Source organism: Mus musculus, chromosome 10 (genome assembly GCF_000001635.26).
Source record: "Mus musculus strain C57BL/6J chromosome 10, GRCm38.p6 C57BL/6J".
Taxonomy (NCBI): domain Eukaryota; kingdom Metazoa; phylum Chordata; class Mammalia; order Rodentia; family Muridae; genus Mus; species Mus musculus.
In genome coordinates, this window is record NC_000076.6 from 94,716,685 (window position 1) to 94,733,501 (window position 16,817).

Consider the following 16,817-nt stretch of genomic DNA (forward strand, 5'->3'; position numbering starts at 1 on the left):
CATCAAGTCTCCAGTTTCACCTTTCTCCACAGTCTATGAGCCCCTTGGCTTCTCTTTCTTTTCCATCTCTCAACTTTCCATCTTTGCCATCTTTCCATCACACATTCTCCATCATAGTGGCCTCACAGGCTCTTGATGTCTTTCTTTCAGCCTCCCCAGGACGGAGTAACAAATTCACATTTCTGTGTAAGCGTAGGAATACACAAACATATACTTCTAGTGTAAGTAAATATTACAGTGTTATAAATTATTTCATTATTATAAGCTATGTTACATACTTTTATAAGCATGGGGAGAGGGAAAGAGTTCTATAAGTTCTATGATTAACCTCAGACTTTTGATGAACTGTACTCCTGAGCTAGAAATGTTCCTAGTGACATTCGGTCTCCTGCACTGTTCCTCATATGGGAGAGAATGGCTGGAGAGTGCTAGATTTTACTGCTGTTCTTCTATGAGAGCATAGGAGCTGTTAATACCACCATAGAGTGGGCTGCAAGTTAAACAGATTTTTCTTTGTTAAGAAGATTAGAATGCTACTGTATTTCAGAGTGCTTCCGTGCCCTTCTCTTTGTCATAACATTTTTTTTGACTAATATTTATTTTGAGAACTCAGTTGGTTCCAGGAGGTAAAACTCAGCAAAGTATGAGAACTACTAAAACTGGATCCTCCTGGAGTTTTTAAACTCGGAAAGCTGCCTGCATCTAGCTTTCACCAGTTGGTTAATTACACTTGAGGTTCTCCTGTCTTTGTCTGGAAACACTCCTACACGTCCTTTTCTGCTCTGGTACACTGTTCCTGAAGTTGTCGAATGGCCTCTTTCGTTTTGTGGGTACGGTTTACTTTGCCACCTCTTACTGGAATTCAAGAAGAGTTTTTATTTTGTACATGATTTACCTTTCTGCTTGCTAGGGTGAGCCTCTTAAATGCTACTGGAAATCAGGAATCTTCTGTAAGTTGTTTTATTCTCCTCTGGCTGACAGAGTGGTATCCATGTTCAGTCTCTAGAGGCTCTTTATAAGATGTAAGCCAGACTGAGCTTCTTGCAGCCTTCCTCAGAACGCCTGGGAAGTTGAAATCTCTCAGTGAATTGATAGGATCAGTGGAGCTGTGTTTAAAATGAGGAGTGGAGCGAGCGAAGAGTATGGAAGCAAAGTGTCCCCTCTGAAGTACAATTGAATAGGAAATCTAGGCAAGACCAATTTCATTTTAATGAAATTGTGAGTATGTGAGTATGCATTTGTAAATATGCATAGGTGAGTATGCATTTGTAAATATGCATAGGTTTTTTATGTTAGAAATGTCACGGACTTACCAGAGATTATATTTTCAAACAAGATGGAGAAATGTAGAGGATAATTTTCATAAGCCAAAGGGAAGGAAAAATATATATGTATGTACATACATACATACATACATACACACATACATATAAAGTGGTCTGGAGAAAAATTAATGATGTTAAAGGGATAGAACTATTTAATTTTATTTTGCAAATAAAACACTTTCCCGTCATTTTTAGCTTTTTATGTAATAAGCATTTAGTTATTGCAGTATTTAATGCTGAATCAGTATTTGGGGGGATGGCTGAAGTGATCTGTTCTTAGCAAAAGTATGTGTCATACATAGGAAACCCTCAGTATTTGTTTGCTGATTTATTTTCCCATTTGAATCTGCTACCCAAGTACAGCTTTCCATGTGTCAGAAGACCTTTTACAGCAGGAATTACAGACAGGATTATTACTAAAGGTCATTGTTGTGAAGATTGTCATTTTTCTTCAGACACTTTCCAAGTTCTATATACGTTCCCTCTTAATTATTGGAGTATATATCTTATGCCAGGATCCACCTTTGAAAGTTTTCCACATTAACTTTGAGAAAAAGCTTAATTTGTGAATCAAAGATAACTCAAACTAGAAAAGGCCATCCTTCTTATTTAATAAGGCTAAGGATAGGGGCTTGATGGTTACAGTTTCTTCATGCGAGCAGAGGAAAACTACGAACCTGTGATTCAGCTTTTTTTTTTTTTTTTTGGCATTTGTTTTATGAAGAGAGAGAATCTAAAGGCTGAATTTTAACAATAAAAATGATAAAATAATTAACAACATTTATGTAAAATCACACGATGCTTAAGTGCCTGAGTATTCATTATGTTCATTCTCTGTGCAGGCATGATTTGGTCCCCTGGGATTCTGCCTTAGCAAGAAAGAAGTTGGAAATACTTCCTGGAAGAAAACTAAAACAATACAAAAGCCACAGCTTATTGATTGCATGTCAGCCCCCTTACAAATATGGACACATTTCCTAGCCTATTTCCACCTGGAGGAGATAGTAGGCTGAATCCTGAGCCTGAGTTCCAAAATATGTTAATTGATGAAAGGGTACGCTGTGAACATCATAAACATAATTATCAGGCTCTGAAAATTGAACACAAAAGGTAAATTACTTAAAGTTAGAGATTAAAGTATGGGGTGGGGTCTGGAGGTCGCTGATTAAAGACGTGCTACTAGAGTTGTGTGGGCTGCGGCTTTGCTCTGGAAAACACAGTATATTTTTGTTATTTTGCAGTACAGTTATTTAACACTGAATATAGTAAAATTAAATTACTTTTTCAAATCTATTATATTAAGTGGGCTGTGAATGTAGTCTTACTTTGAAAGTAGCAAAACATGCAACATTAAATATATCCAGGTGGATAAATGTGTGTGTGTTTTTTCTTCTTTAAAATAAAATTATTTTCAAAAATTACACTGTTAATAATTCAATAAAAGTTATCAAAAAAACAGTTAAAAGTTTAATGAAATGTCTTATATCAGTCTTGTTTTCTGTATTATTGGTTGGCTTTATATGAAGCAGTGAATTTAAAAGTAAAATAACCATTTAAAATTGATTTTTTTTTTTAAAAACAGGTTGCAGGAAGAATATGTAAAATCACAAAATGAACTTAAACGTGTATTAATTGAAAAGCAAGCAAGCCAGGAAAAATTCCAACTGCTCCTTGAAGACTTAAGGGGAGAATTAGTAGAGAAAGCTAGAGACATAGAAAAAATGAAACTGCAGGTAAGAAATTATATTTGAATTTATATAAAATTAGTCATGTGGTTAATGGAAATAAGTAGTTTTGGTAAATATGTTTCTTTCTCTCTATGTTTAATGGTTTCTTGTTATATCTGCAGTTGATATAATCCAGTCTTTCTTATATTCTATACAACTTCTTAAACTGTAGTCTCCAACTTCATATTAAATTGCATAAGTAACATGGGGGTCATGAAAGTTAGCTTGGATTTTTCAAAACCTACTTTTAATAATGGTTCTTAATGTTTTAACCTCCCTTTCAACCCACCACCCACCAGAGGTAGTGGAAAAGAAAGGTTATTAGGGTATAGGAGAATGGACCTGTTCAGAAATTCTTTGGAGCAAATCCAATCTGCGTTGTCAGGAAACCAGCAGTTCACAGGCTACTAGCAGCAGCTCAATCCACTTGTATACACTTGATGATCAGTCCAGTTCAGTAGCGTTGGGATAGCAAACACAAGTCAGTGGCAGTGACATGACCTAGCAGACACAGCCAGGCCTCTGCCAAATCATGACCAGGACCAAGGAGAAGTTCTCTGCTGTGGCCACCTCAAGTGAAGATATGTGAGACCAAGAAGTGTTGCAAAGCTATCTATGTAAGTCCGTTGCCGTCACTGTGTGTTGAGTCCTATTTATACTCCCTCTGCATGCCCTCTCACGGGTCTTGCCTCAGCATGTGAGTCTGTCTTAGCAAAACTCCACATGCGTCTCTATAAGCTGCTATCACTCTGCCAACTGTCTTGAGTCTTCCAGAGCACCACCAGACATTCTTTGGTGAGTTTCTCTCAATGGTGTCACGACAGGTAGAGCTCAGCAATGCAATCAGTGTAAGGCGAGTCAGTACATGTGTGTTGTTAGCAGAGTAGTAAGGCAGAGCAAAGCAAACTGTCTGAGGGCTCATATTTATATTTGTTCTTCACAGGTCTTTTCATGTGTCATCTATAGCAAAACTTCTTTTCACCAGTGTCTACTTCAGCAGAGCATCCTTTGATATAACTGACTTTCCAAAGAAACCTAAAGTTTCTACTTCATGAAAGAATTGATAACTTCCGAAGATTGATTCAAAAATCAAATATTAATGAATCTAAGGTGTTTCTAGCAACAGTCACTGTGCTACATTGCCTGGCTTCACTGTAACCTTAGTCCTGAACATATGATTAGAGTAGTTTCAGTGTGCATACCATCAGGCCATACAACATCAGTGATCATTGTCTAAAACACCTCAGCTCATATTTGAGACTGTTGTAATGACTAGCAGCAGCATTGTTTGTTGTAAGACCTAAGGAGATAGTCTGTATTTTTACTAAGTACTTGGTGCCTGTACATACTACAGATGATGGCATTTTCATTCTGGTTGTTTTAGTGTCTCCAATGACTGTAGGGCATTTTCTTATGTAATGATTAAGACCCAGTCCATTATAGGTGGTGCCACCTCGGCTGGTGGTCCTGGGGTCTGTAAGACAGCAGGTTGAACAAGTGAATAAACAGCAGTACTCCATGGCCTCTGCATCAGGTCTTACCATCGGGTTCCAGCCCTGTCCTGACTTCCTTTGATGATGAACAGTGATGTGAAAGTGTAAGCCAAACCTTTTCCTCCTCAACTTCCTTTTGGTCATGGTCTTTCGTCACAGCAATAGAAACCCTAATTAGGATATATCCCCTGAAACTGGAGTTACAGAAGCTTGTGAGTGGCCATGTGGGTGCCAGGAATACAACCCAGCTCCTCCAGAAGGGCAGCCAGTGCACTTAACCACGGAGCCATCTCTCCAGCCCCTAGTTAACCTTTAAAAGTAATACATTACTATTTACAAATTAGTATATGTCAAACATTTTCTTCCTCATGTTGAAATGAAATTCTATTCTTCCTGTGATCTTGTTTGTGTATTCTTTGGATGTTATAACTTGCCAAAAATCCTTGATATTATAGCTTGCCAATGTTTGCTGACAAATGTAATTTCTTTAGAAAAGTTTGTTTTTCATAAACATATTTAGTTTTATTGTAATATTTATCTGACCAAAAATAAAGAAAAGAAAAGACAAAAGGTCTGGTGACTGTACTTCCTGCTCTTATAGAGGAGCCGCGTCTGATGTGCAGAGCCCATGTCCAGCTCACAGCTGCCTCTAACTCCACCTCTGCATACTGTGGGCATCAGCACTCACAGGTACATATCTACATGCACGTGCACACACAAACACAGACACGATAAGCTAAAGAAGTACACAAAAGGAGTGTGGAGGGATTGATTTAGTTATTCACTTTAATGGTTTTTAGTTTGTACAAACAATGTTAAGTTAAAAACTTAAGTAAATTGAACAGTATCCACTAGAAATATTTCACTAGCAGTTTATGAAAGATGATTTTTAAAAATATATATCTTTTATTTAACAGTTAAACCCTCTATAGCACTTTCTGCTCTATTGGCTTTTGTAGATAAAAGATTAAAAAACAAAGCAACAAAAACAAAAAAAAACCCATATTTATTAAAAGAATCAACAGTCAACAGGAATAAAAGTACTGGGTTCATTGTAAAGATGAAATGAGATGTTGCAAAGAAAGTATTAGTGCTTTGATGTATAACACTTACGTGACCTGTACCTGTTAGCTGTTATCACAGGCTAAGTATTCCTTATGTCAAGTGTGTAGAACCAGAAGTATTCAGATAAACAAATTCTTCAACTTTTGCGATATTTCAGACTTCAGTGATTGCGTGTCTCTAATCTGAAAATCTGAAGTTCAACATTCTCTAAAATCTGGAACATAAGCTACAGCATTGGAGCGTTTTGAATTGCAGGTTTTTTAATGGGCCTTAGTATCTCAGTAATCAGATAACACCTTTAAAAAATAGTCTCCAAGGGTGAGCAATAGCAAAGACGTTGTGATGACCTGAAAGAAGCAAACTTCCATATGAAATAGCAGTGGGTAGACGGACGGTTTTTAGGAGCTGAAGGCCATAGTCCTGTTAGCATAAGAGCTGAATTCTAATAACTACTAAGCTAGAAAAAAAACTTCTGGTCCCAGACAATATTTATGTCTTAACTGCATTCACTTCACGTTAAATAGAGAACATAAGCTTAGCTGTGCCTGGTACCCTTACACTGGTTCTCAGCCTGGGGATGTCAAATGACCCTTTCATAGGGGTTACCTAAGAGCATCATAAAACATAGATCTTTACATTACAATTGAAAACAGTAAAATTACAAAATTACAGTTATGAAATAGCAATGAAAATAATTTTATGGTTAGAGTCACCATAGTATATGGAACTCTATTGGAAGTTCATGGCATTAGGAGGGTTGAGAACCACTGCTCTAATCCATAAAGGTAATACAGTAATTTTAAGTCTTTTATTCCATTATGGTACTCAGCTTGTGGTACTTGAAAATTGACTACAAGTGTAACATGCCTCAAATATAGAAGTGGAAAGTCAGTAAAGATAAGAAACTTGAGGATCACCATAAAGCTTAAAGCAGCTTAGGAACTAGAGGGAAAGACACTACTTGTTAAGTGTGTTATGTAGTGCATGAAGGTTTGTAAAGTGTGTTCTAGAAATCCTGCAGAAAGCAGAATCTGTAAAGTAACAACTGTGGATATAAGGCTGAAAAGAGTTACAAGTCCTAGTATTCCAGTATATGCGTTTAACTGTCATGATGAAATCCATTGTTTTATATAATATTTAAAAAAATTAAAGAGGAAATTAAACTATTAGTGGGGTAAATAGTAATATTAGTAAGAAAAATGACAATGACTAATTATATTGATTAATCAGCTTAAAGATTTAAGAGACTGGAGAGATGGCTCAGTTTGTACACTTTCTGCCCTGCAAGCGAGGCCCTGAGTACTGGTCCCTACCTGCGTCATAGAAAGCTGTTAGGCATGGCAGTACCTATCTATGATGCTGGGCGATAGTGCCTGAGTTATATGGGAGACAGACAGGTGGAGCCCTGAAGTTCTCTAGCTACACTAGTTACTTACAGGTTCTGTGAGCAGTCCTTTCTTTAGAAAGCTGGACAAGAGTTTAAGGAAAACACATACTTCCACACACGTGCTTGCGTGTGCATTTGCAAACACATATGCAAGTACCTCACAGCAAGGTAAATACCCCCACACTAATATACAGAGATTTAAAAGTAAAATATAGATTGTTCCACTTTTCCTTTTTTGCCTGTAGTAAAAAGTGAAGTCTATGAGATTAATTAAAGGAAGAACTCTTGAACAAAAGAAAAGAGACTGAATACTTATTGGAAATATATATCAACCAGTTGCAACTGCATCTTAAGATCTCAGAGTGAATAAAGAATAAAATAATCACAGAAAGAATCTTGTCAAGAGAGAATATACTTCTCCTCTTTTTCCTCAAACCAGAGGGCCGGGCTCCTAAGCAGTTTGAAGTATCAAACAAAATTTAGGGCTGTTATATCTAAATATTTTTGTCACTTTCACCTCTTGAAGATCTAAGTTATTCTTTAATGTTCTTTCCTATCTTACTGAGATTCTATTAATTTTAGTCTTTTTCTTTTGTGTGTATGTATATTCATTTTTTCTATCTGAAATATCTTCTCTTTGATTTGACTTTTTAGTAGCAGTTGTTACTTTATTATTACTTGTGTGTATGATTTATTTATCATGCCATAATTTGAAGTTATTATGAGAAGATGCATGCTTCAGTTGAGTCTTGTCAGCCATTAGAAAGTTGTCTAGGTTCTTTGTATGCTCCCAGGTAGGTACTCTGTGGGGTTTGGCTAACTCACTGCATGTAAGATACTCAGAACAGAACGGTATGTAGATTATCATACATTACATAATATTTTATATTTAGAAGACTTTCATTTAGTAGAATGTATTTGAGCAACTGTGGAATATTGAGTAAATGGGTGAAACTTAACATTATTCATGTTTTCAAAGAAACTCATATAAATAGGAGCTACATTATTTTTCTAGCCAGCATTTGCTCATTTGTTCTTTTCGTTGATTCACGAAACTGGAATTCAGTAGTTCCTATATGGTAGGCATGGATGGAAGGTGTTGGGAAAATAATGATGAATCTTAGCGACAGGAGTCTGCTCATATGTTACTTCCATAAATATTAATTATTCACTGAAGTGAGTTCTGTAAGAGAGCATGGCAGATAGAGCCACAGTCAGTCTTTCTGGTCAAAATAACAATTATCAAATTTCTTTTTTCTTTTGAGACAGGGTTTCTCTGTGTAGCCATAATTGTCCTGGAACTCACTCTGTAAACCAGGCTGGCCTCGAACTGGGATATCCACCTTCCTCTGCCTCCCATGTGCCTGGATTAAAGGTGTGCACCACCACCATCCAGTATAAAACTTGTCATTGATTTTTCATTAGTCATGTTACTGGGATTTTTGATATCTCTGATATCAAGATTGAGATTCTTAAAGTATTGTTTTAGAGATTATGTTTATTTTTTCCTTTTACCCATTGTGTGTGTATGTGTGTGTGCATATTTGTACATACTTGTAACACATGTGCATGCATATGCATGTGCATGCCAGTACATGTGGAGACTTGAGCTTCACATTGAGACTCATCCTCTTCTACCTTATTCATTGAGATGAGACCTAGGGGAAACCCAGAGTTGGCTGACCAAGGCTAGTCTTGCTAGTCAGCTTGCTCTAGGGATCCTCTGTCTCCACCTTCTGAGTATGCAATTATGGTAGCTTACTGCATCCATGGCGTGTGTGACAGTTACAGTAACTGCTGGGCTAGTCCCCGAGCCTGAAAAGTCTTACTATAAAATAAGATAATAAAAATTAACCACAGTATAAAAATGTTTGTAACTAATACATAATACTAATACATGTAGACTTTGAAGAAGGGAGATTTTTTTCATTTTCGTATTTATAGTTGTTTATATTTTTGTATTAGGTACTAACACCACAAAAATTGGAATTGGTAAAAGCCCAACTACAACAAGAATTAGAAGCTCCAATGCGAGAACGTTTTCGGACTCTTGATGAAGTAAGTAATGAAGGAGAAGAACTGCGTTCATCTCCATGTCTCCATGGAAAGCATCCTCTGCATGCAGTCCCTACGGTGGACTCTGAGGCATAATGGGACAGGACTCCATTATCTCTCTGTTCTCCTTTCTTCCGTCTAGGTTGGTCTCCTGATGTTTCTTGGCACTGATGAAATTAAAGAGTCGCTACATTAGTGCTATATCTGCTTTGAATATTGCTCTTAGATCTTTTGGCTGACTCCTTGATCTCTTTCATATCCTACCCAAGGTTCCTTTTCACTAAGCCTACTCTGACTGCTTCCAATGCCATTTCTCCACCCAATAGTCTAACCTGCTCTCCTGCCACTACTTAAACTTGTGGAGTTTACTTAGTTCTCTAGCTTTTCTCTAGGACATGTTAGCTTCTAATGTGCTATTTTGCTTAATTGTTGTGACGTTTGTTTAGTACTTCTAGAATAGAAGTTGCATGAGAGGAAGACCTTGTTTTTTGTTGACAAGTTCCTAAGAACTACATACAATAAAAAAAAAATTCCTAACATACAACAGGTGAGATGATATTTTTGAAATGACAGGATGGATTTCATGTAAACTGGATTTGTTATATCCTCTGTTGCAGCAGTGTATGGAAGGAACAGTTTGTTTTGGTTTACAGTTGAGGGGACAGTCCATCACGGTGGAGACGGCACAGTAGCCGGATCACAAGGCAGGTGGCCTTGCCTACAGCTCTGAAGCAGACAGTAATGAACACTTGTCCTCCGCTCCTTTCTCTTTTTCTTTAGCCCAGAACCCCAGCACACCTATATAGTGGGTTTTCCCTCCTCGGTTACCCTAATTTGGCTAGTCCCTCACAGGTACTCACAGGGGCTAACCACGTCTACCTAATCCTTCAGAGATGTCTCAGAGTCATTTCTCCTCGATGATTGTAGATCTGTCAAGTGTACAGCAGTATTAACGATCACACAATCTCAAAAAGAAAAATACTTGTTTTTACTTTGGGTTGAAACAGGGTTTCTTATATTACTAAGTGTTTGATAAAGATGACAGCAAAAATGCAGAGAAATGAAGTAGGTACTGTCCTAGACATTTTATGTTCTAGCTTTACAAACATATATCAGGTCTTACATATATAAATTATTACTGTTTCCTTCAAAATGAACCTCTGTAGGAGATTGGAGTACTCTAAAATACTTCCATTGTATGAGAATGCTTCGAAAATCCCCTTTTGTAATGATTTATTCATTGATAAATCCACGTTTTCAAATATGCCTCTAACAGCATTACATGTTATATTATATGTCAGGGTATCTATTATGCTTTGGCTACAGATTGAATTTTTTGTAAATAAAATTAATAATATCAAAGGTAATCAAGGTAAATATGAACAGTTCTAAAGACATAGTATGTATTTCATATAACGTTAGCACCCCCATTTTCTTAGTTTATAAATTGGCTTAGAAATCTTTCAGTTAAAAACTTAGGAAGTTGTGTTACTTTGGGAGTCTGACTTTGATTATTGCTTGGTTTTCTGACACTTACTGAGATCGACTCTTCCACACAGGACTGCTCTGCTGCTCAGGTTTCTTGTTGAGTATTTAGAGTGCCAGTAGCTTTTATAGATGCTGGGTGGCAATGTTAGAGCACCTTAGGTGTTTCTAGTAAGTCAGGAGAGTTGGGATGGTGAATATTCTTCAGGCTAGTATATTTGAGTTCAACTATTGCAGTAGTTGATCAAACCTTAAGTTAGTATACTAAGTATTCAAATAACCTTTTGGTCTACTTTGAGTTTATCTTGTCTGACTTAGAGAGGGGTCTCATATTTTGTACAGAGGTGGTGATTTTGACATTTATTATTATAGTGAGAATCAGTGACGATAAAAAATGACTTGAGTGGTAGTTTTATTGATACATTTCAAGGAGAGTACTAATCTATTTCATTATTTTTTCCCTTTTTCATGAGGAAGAGTGCATGTGTGTGATGTGCGTGTATGTGTGCCTTTGCATGCGGGTGTTGGGCACATGTTGAAGTGCATGTGTGGAGACTGAAGTTGGTGTCAGGAGTCTATTACACTTTACCTTACTCATGGGGCGGCTCTCTTATTTGAACCCAGCATTTACTGAGTCAGGTAGTCTGGCTAATGTGCTCCCAGGGTCTTCTTCCTGCCTCCCAGTAACTGCAGTTGCTAGCAGGTCACCAGGTCCACCACACATTTACATTGGTTTTGGGGCTCAGAACCCTTGAGCAGGAAGTATTGTAACTGCTGAGCTAGGACCCTTGCTCTCATTTGTATTTCTTCTTCTTCTTCTTCTTCTTCTTCTTCTTCTTCTTCTTCTTCTTCTTCTTCTTCTTCTTCTTTCTTCTTTCTTCTTTCTTCTTTCTTCTTTCTTCTTTGTTCTTTCTTCTTCTTTCTTCTTTCTTCTTCGTTTCTTCTTTCTTCTTGTTTCTTCTTTCTTCCTCTTCTTCCTCTTTCTTCTTTCTTCCTCTTTCTTCTTCCTCTTTCTTCTTCTTTCTTCCTCTTTCTCCTTCCTCTTTCTTCTTCCTCTTTCTTCTTCTTCTTCCTCTTTTTTTAATTTTTTTTTTTATTTTTGGTTTTTCTAGACAAGGTTTCTCTGTAACCCTGGCTGTCCTGGAACTCACTTTGTAGACCAGGCTGGCCTTGAACTTAGAAATTCGCCTACCTCTGCCTCCCAAGTGCTGGGATTAAAGGCATGTGCCACCATGCCCGGCTTCATTTGTATTTCTGTTGCACTTATTTTTTTCTTTCTGATTGGCTGTAATATAACTAAGAATTATACTGTACGGTTATCTTTGGAGAGTACAGATGTGTTTCTCATGTGTTTCTCTCTGTAATTTAGGAAGTGGAAAGGTACAGAGCTGAGTATAACAAGCTGCGCTACGAGTATACATTTCTCAAGTCAGAGTTTGAACACCAGAAAGAAGAGTTTACTCGGGTTTCAGAAGAAGAGAAAATGAAATACAAGTCAGAGGTATGTAATTATTTATACTGATTATCAGAGATTGTCCTAGTGAGTGAAATTTTATGATTATATATTTTTATAAATTTCAAATTAGAATTGGTTGTGTAATTAATAATTAGTGAAGTATTTGTTTTCTTTTGTTGTTTGTCAGCAGTTTCATGTATTTTCCTTTGGCTATTTATTTAATTTCTGTTTTATTTTGCCCTAGCCATGGAGATGGATATGTCACACAGTCTCATGTTGTTCATAGCTACAGGCAGAGAATTTTCTCTGTAAATATTACTTACGTGAGTCCTTATTTAGTATTGTTCTTTCTATTTAGGACTAAACTAGGTAGCTCTGGTTCAAGCCTTTGTGCTGTTAATGCTGCTATAGAGCATCAGCCTCTCCCCCTTGGGACGCTTAGAATTGCAGTGCGCACTCCCCATAGCATGCACTCCGCTTTCATCTGTGGCTTTCCATAGTCCTGTTACTCAGTCTGCGCTTTGTCTTCTACTTCTGCAAAAACGGTTTTCCCTTCGTTCTCTAGCTTACTCTTTGATGATTTGTTTTTATTATACAAGGGGACAAATACAATTCTATTCTAACATTTGTAAAATTAGGCTGATATTTGTAGCAGTATGTTACATGCTATATAGAAATAGCAACTACATACTATTGATACTGTGTTTATTTGGAATTAAAATATTCGTACCTTCCTTTAGTTGTTACCAAATATTTGTAATGTTATAGGCATCTCAAAAAGCTAAGACAACAATATTTGGCTTAGACTGATTTATTTTTATCAATGAACAGTTTCTTGGTTGTTCCATAATAAATAAGAAACTATCTAGATTCTTGATTATTTGAGTTTTTTTTTTTTTTAAATACAGTAGTCCTTGAACATTATGGATATTTAAAATGGGTTTCACGTTTAGCTGTTTATTTTTCCCTTACAGTTTTATTTAGGTATAATTTCATTTTCTCTTTTTTTAAAAATTTTTTTAAAGATGTATTTGTTTATTTAAAGTATATGATGTACACTGTAACTGTCTTCAGACACACCAGAAGAGGGCATCAGATCCCATTACAGATGGTTGTGAGTCATGTGGTTGCTGGGAATTGAACTCAGGACCTCTGGAAGAGCAGTCAGTGCTCTTAACCACTGAGCCAGCTCTCTAGCCCCTTGTTTTCATTTTAATAGTAAGATGAGAAAAGACTTACTTATTCAAAGTTTAGGAAGCTGAGGCACAAGATTTGTCAAAAATTTCACAGGCATCAGCTAGCTTAACAGTAGAATGTAGATATCCCAACTTCTATATCTCAGCTCACATTTTAGAGTTTTAAATTTGAAATTATCAGTGATTCGAGGCTATCACTCTTGATTAGTGACTATCCCATGGCTTCAGTTTTATTAAGAGCTGAGCTGATTGATACTATTTGTGATTGTAAAAGGCGTCATTCAAATCTGTAAGTCTGGCAGTCTCAATAGCCTGTCAACATTCTTTCGTGAAGATGGTAATGGTAATGGTAATGGTAATGGTAATGGTAATGGTAATGGTAATGATGTCCACGGTCATGTAAGATGGAGGATCAGTATTCGGAGTATTGCTGAGGTTTTCATGGGCCTGCTGTAGCTTAGACTTTGCTTTTGGAATCAGTCGGTGTGTTTACTCGATGGTGATTGTATGTCTGCTTCAGTCTCCTGACTTTTTGTTACTTTTGTTGTTGTTGATCTAAAACTCTTATTACTAATATATTTTTCTCTTATAAAAGAAAAGACTAAATAATTTTGAAAATTTAGATGTTTTAAGGGGTTGCTATAGAGTCTAGAACAGTAAGACTTTCTGCTCTTCCCGGTCCCCAGTTCATCCGTCACTGTAGTGCTTCAGTTACTCTGCACAAGTATAGTACTGTAGACAGTAAAGCGTGGTGAGGCAGCTGTTGATTATGAAATAGCAGATAATAATTTCAGTTAGAGTTTATAGGAATAACAAATGTAATTTTAGAGTTTCAAAGTAGAGTTTACCACTGCCACCCTTCTACTTACAATTTACAATTTACTATATGAATTCATATAATAAAGTCCAGGCATATATTGTTCAATTGTACTTAAAGCACTTTGCTGGCATTACTTTTCTATAACACAGATTGACGTTTTAGGCCATCCTGTATTGAGTAAGTTTGCCAGAAGCAGAGGTGATGGTTTGCCAACAGCATATGTTTGCTTCATGTTTGTGTTGTTTGGAATAATGGTGACATGCGGCTAGTCTCATACAGTTTCAGACCTTTCCATTTATTATATCTGTTATTGTGATCTGTACTATGCTAATTGTTTTGGGGTACTATGATCTGCTTGCATAAGAGATGGAACATAACAAGAAATGTTGTAGAGTCTAAATATACCATTGACTGACTGGTTATTCTCTCATTGGATCTCCCTGCTCCGTTAGCCACAATGATAATAAAATTGGCCCAGTTAATAATTTACAGAAGCTTTCTAAGTATTCAAGGGACTTTAATCCAAAAGTCAGAAATGCTTAAGTCTTACCAGAGAAATTGTGTTAAACCCAAGACAGTCCAAAGCTGGAATGCTTGTACCAACAGTTAGCCAGGTTTTAGCTGTAATACTGCAGCAGTTAGCAAAGGAAAGGTTCTTGAGGGAATTTTAAAATGCCACTCTAGTGACACACATGTGAACGATAAGAAAGTGAGACCACTCATGTAGAAAGAGTAAGTTTAGTTTCCTGGATAGATGATCACTTAGCTGGGGTAGTCTTTTAAGTCAAAGAATAATTTGGACCCTAACTCTTCTTAATTTTATGAAGGCTGAAAAAGGAATGTTAGTTGTCTTTCTCTTGTAACAAATAACAATCTGAGATTAACCAGTTTATAAAAAGAAAAGCATTATTTTGTCTAAAGGTTTTGAAGACTTCAGTTTGCAATTGGTTAGTTCCTTTACTTTAAGCCTATAGGCACACATAATTGCGGAGGCAACCCAGGCAGAATAACTGGTATGCTTCGTGGCTAGTAGGATTGGTTTTGGTTTTCAAGCCATATTATTTAAGAAATATACTCACAAAGCTATAGTTCCCATAGGTAATAATGCCTCTGAATCTGGGTGGACGAAATCAGAAACCTTATGGAAAGAATTCTTCATCTGAGTGCCATTCAGAACATTTGTGATCCATAAGAGGAGGTTAAAATAGTAACATTAAACAAGCATTTGTGAGCAGTTGATACAGTCTTTGTGGATGACTTTGAGTGTTTCAGAACTAGTGGGCATAGTTAGTAGCTACAGAGGTGCTATATAACTAGTAAGAGTGCTCAGAGTGGCACAAGAAAGTGTGACTTAATTTTTGCAGTTTCACAATAAAACTTGAGTAGCAGAAGAATTACTTCGTATGGATAAGTAAAGATGTTCCCTGCCCCTCTGTGGTAGGGATTGAACCTCTTGCCAAGTAGACTAACACTGCTACTGAGCCACAATTTCAGCCCAAGAAAGTGGTTCTGAAAATGGAGTGGGGCGCATGTTAGTACAGGGTTTACAGTATTGTATCATCTTAGATGGTGAAGCAGTGGCAGGCTGTGAGACATTGACTCCAACCTACTGTAGGTAAGAGACTACCAAATAACATATCATATTACAGAAATAGCTTTCAGGAAAGGAATCAATTGATGTGACAGACTTCATTATTGCCTCATTCAAGACGTGATCACAGCCGCTAACCATTAGCAATCAGCACCCTAATCAGGCAGCAGCCATTAAAACTGATGTAAGGCCCTCTGAACAATCATGACTCACTTAGGAGTCATGTCAGTTGGTAGCACTGTAGTATATTTTCAGTAACACACACACACTAGTTGGTTTTTTATTTGATTTTACTTATATTGGTGTTCTGCCTCCATGTTTGTCTGTGTAAGCATATCAGATCCCCTGGAACTGGAATTACAGATAGTTGTGAACTGCCATGTGGGTGCTATGATTTGAACCCTGTCTGAGCAGCCTGTGCTCTTAATCACTGAGAAATTTCTCCAGACCCCCACATAATAGTTTTTAAAAGGGTATGATATTGTTATACCATGGATAGACTATAGTATAATAGAACTCCCCACCCCCTAAGACAGGGTTTCTCTGTGTAGCCCTGGCTGTCCTGGAACCTGCTCTGTAGACCAGGCTAGCCTCTGCCTGTCTGTGCCTGCCACCCAATTGCTGGGATTAATGGTGTATGCAACCATTGCTTTTCCCTCTCCCTCTCCCTCTCCCTCTCCCTCTCCCTCTCCCTCTCCCTCTCCCTCTCCCTCTCCCTCTCCCTCTCCCTCTCCCTCCTCTCTCTCTCTTTCTCTCATTCCTTCTTTTGTGCTTGCTTTCTTTCTTCCTTTCTTTAATTCTTTCTTTTGTTCTTTCTTTCTTTCTTTCTTATCAAATATAGTCTAGCAGGAGTCAAACTGAGAAAGGAAACTTCAGTTGAGAAAATGTCTCCTTCAGATTGTCTTGTAGGCAAAAAAGATCATTGAGTGTTTTCTTGACGGATGATTTACATTGCAAGTGCCATCCCTGAACAGCTGGGAATAAGAAATCAGTCTGCACAAGATAGTCATTCTATCCTTCATGACCTCTTCTTCAGTGCCTGCCTCCAAGTTCATGTTTGATTTCCTGTCCTGACTACCATTCATTCATTACATTTATACTGTAAGATATAAAATGAAATAAACTCTTTCCTCTCCAAAAAACGAAACAAAACAAAACAAAACAAAAAACCCAAACCCGAGCTGGGCATGATGATACATGCTTATAATCCTTGCACT

At 37.1% G+C, this 16,817-nt stretch overlaps 1 protein-coding gene across 2 annotated transcripts in view; it reads left to right on the forward strand.

Moving 5' to 3' along the window:
* Positions 1-16,817, forward strand: part of Cep83 (centrosomal protein 83) — a 101,713-nt gene that overhangs the window by 28,061 nt on the left and 56,835 nt on the right. For both annotated transcript variants that reach the window (XM_006514300.4, NM_029852.2), the window contains exons 2-5: positions 2,168-2,435; positions 2,908-3,058; positions 8,963-9,055; positions 11,907-12,038. In XM_006514300.4, the coding sequence (XP_006514363.1) occupies positions 2,290-2,435; positions 2,908-3,058; positions 8,963-9,055; positions 11,907-12,038 (522 nt within the window). In that variant the 5' untranslated portion in view covers positions 2,168-2,289. The remainder of the gene's footprint in view (positions 1-2,167; positions 2,436-2,907; positions 3,059-8,962; positions 9,056-11,906; positions 12,039-16,817) is intronic.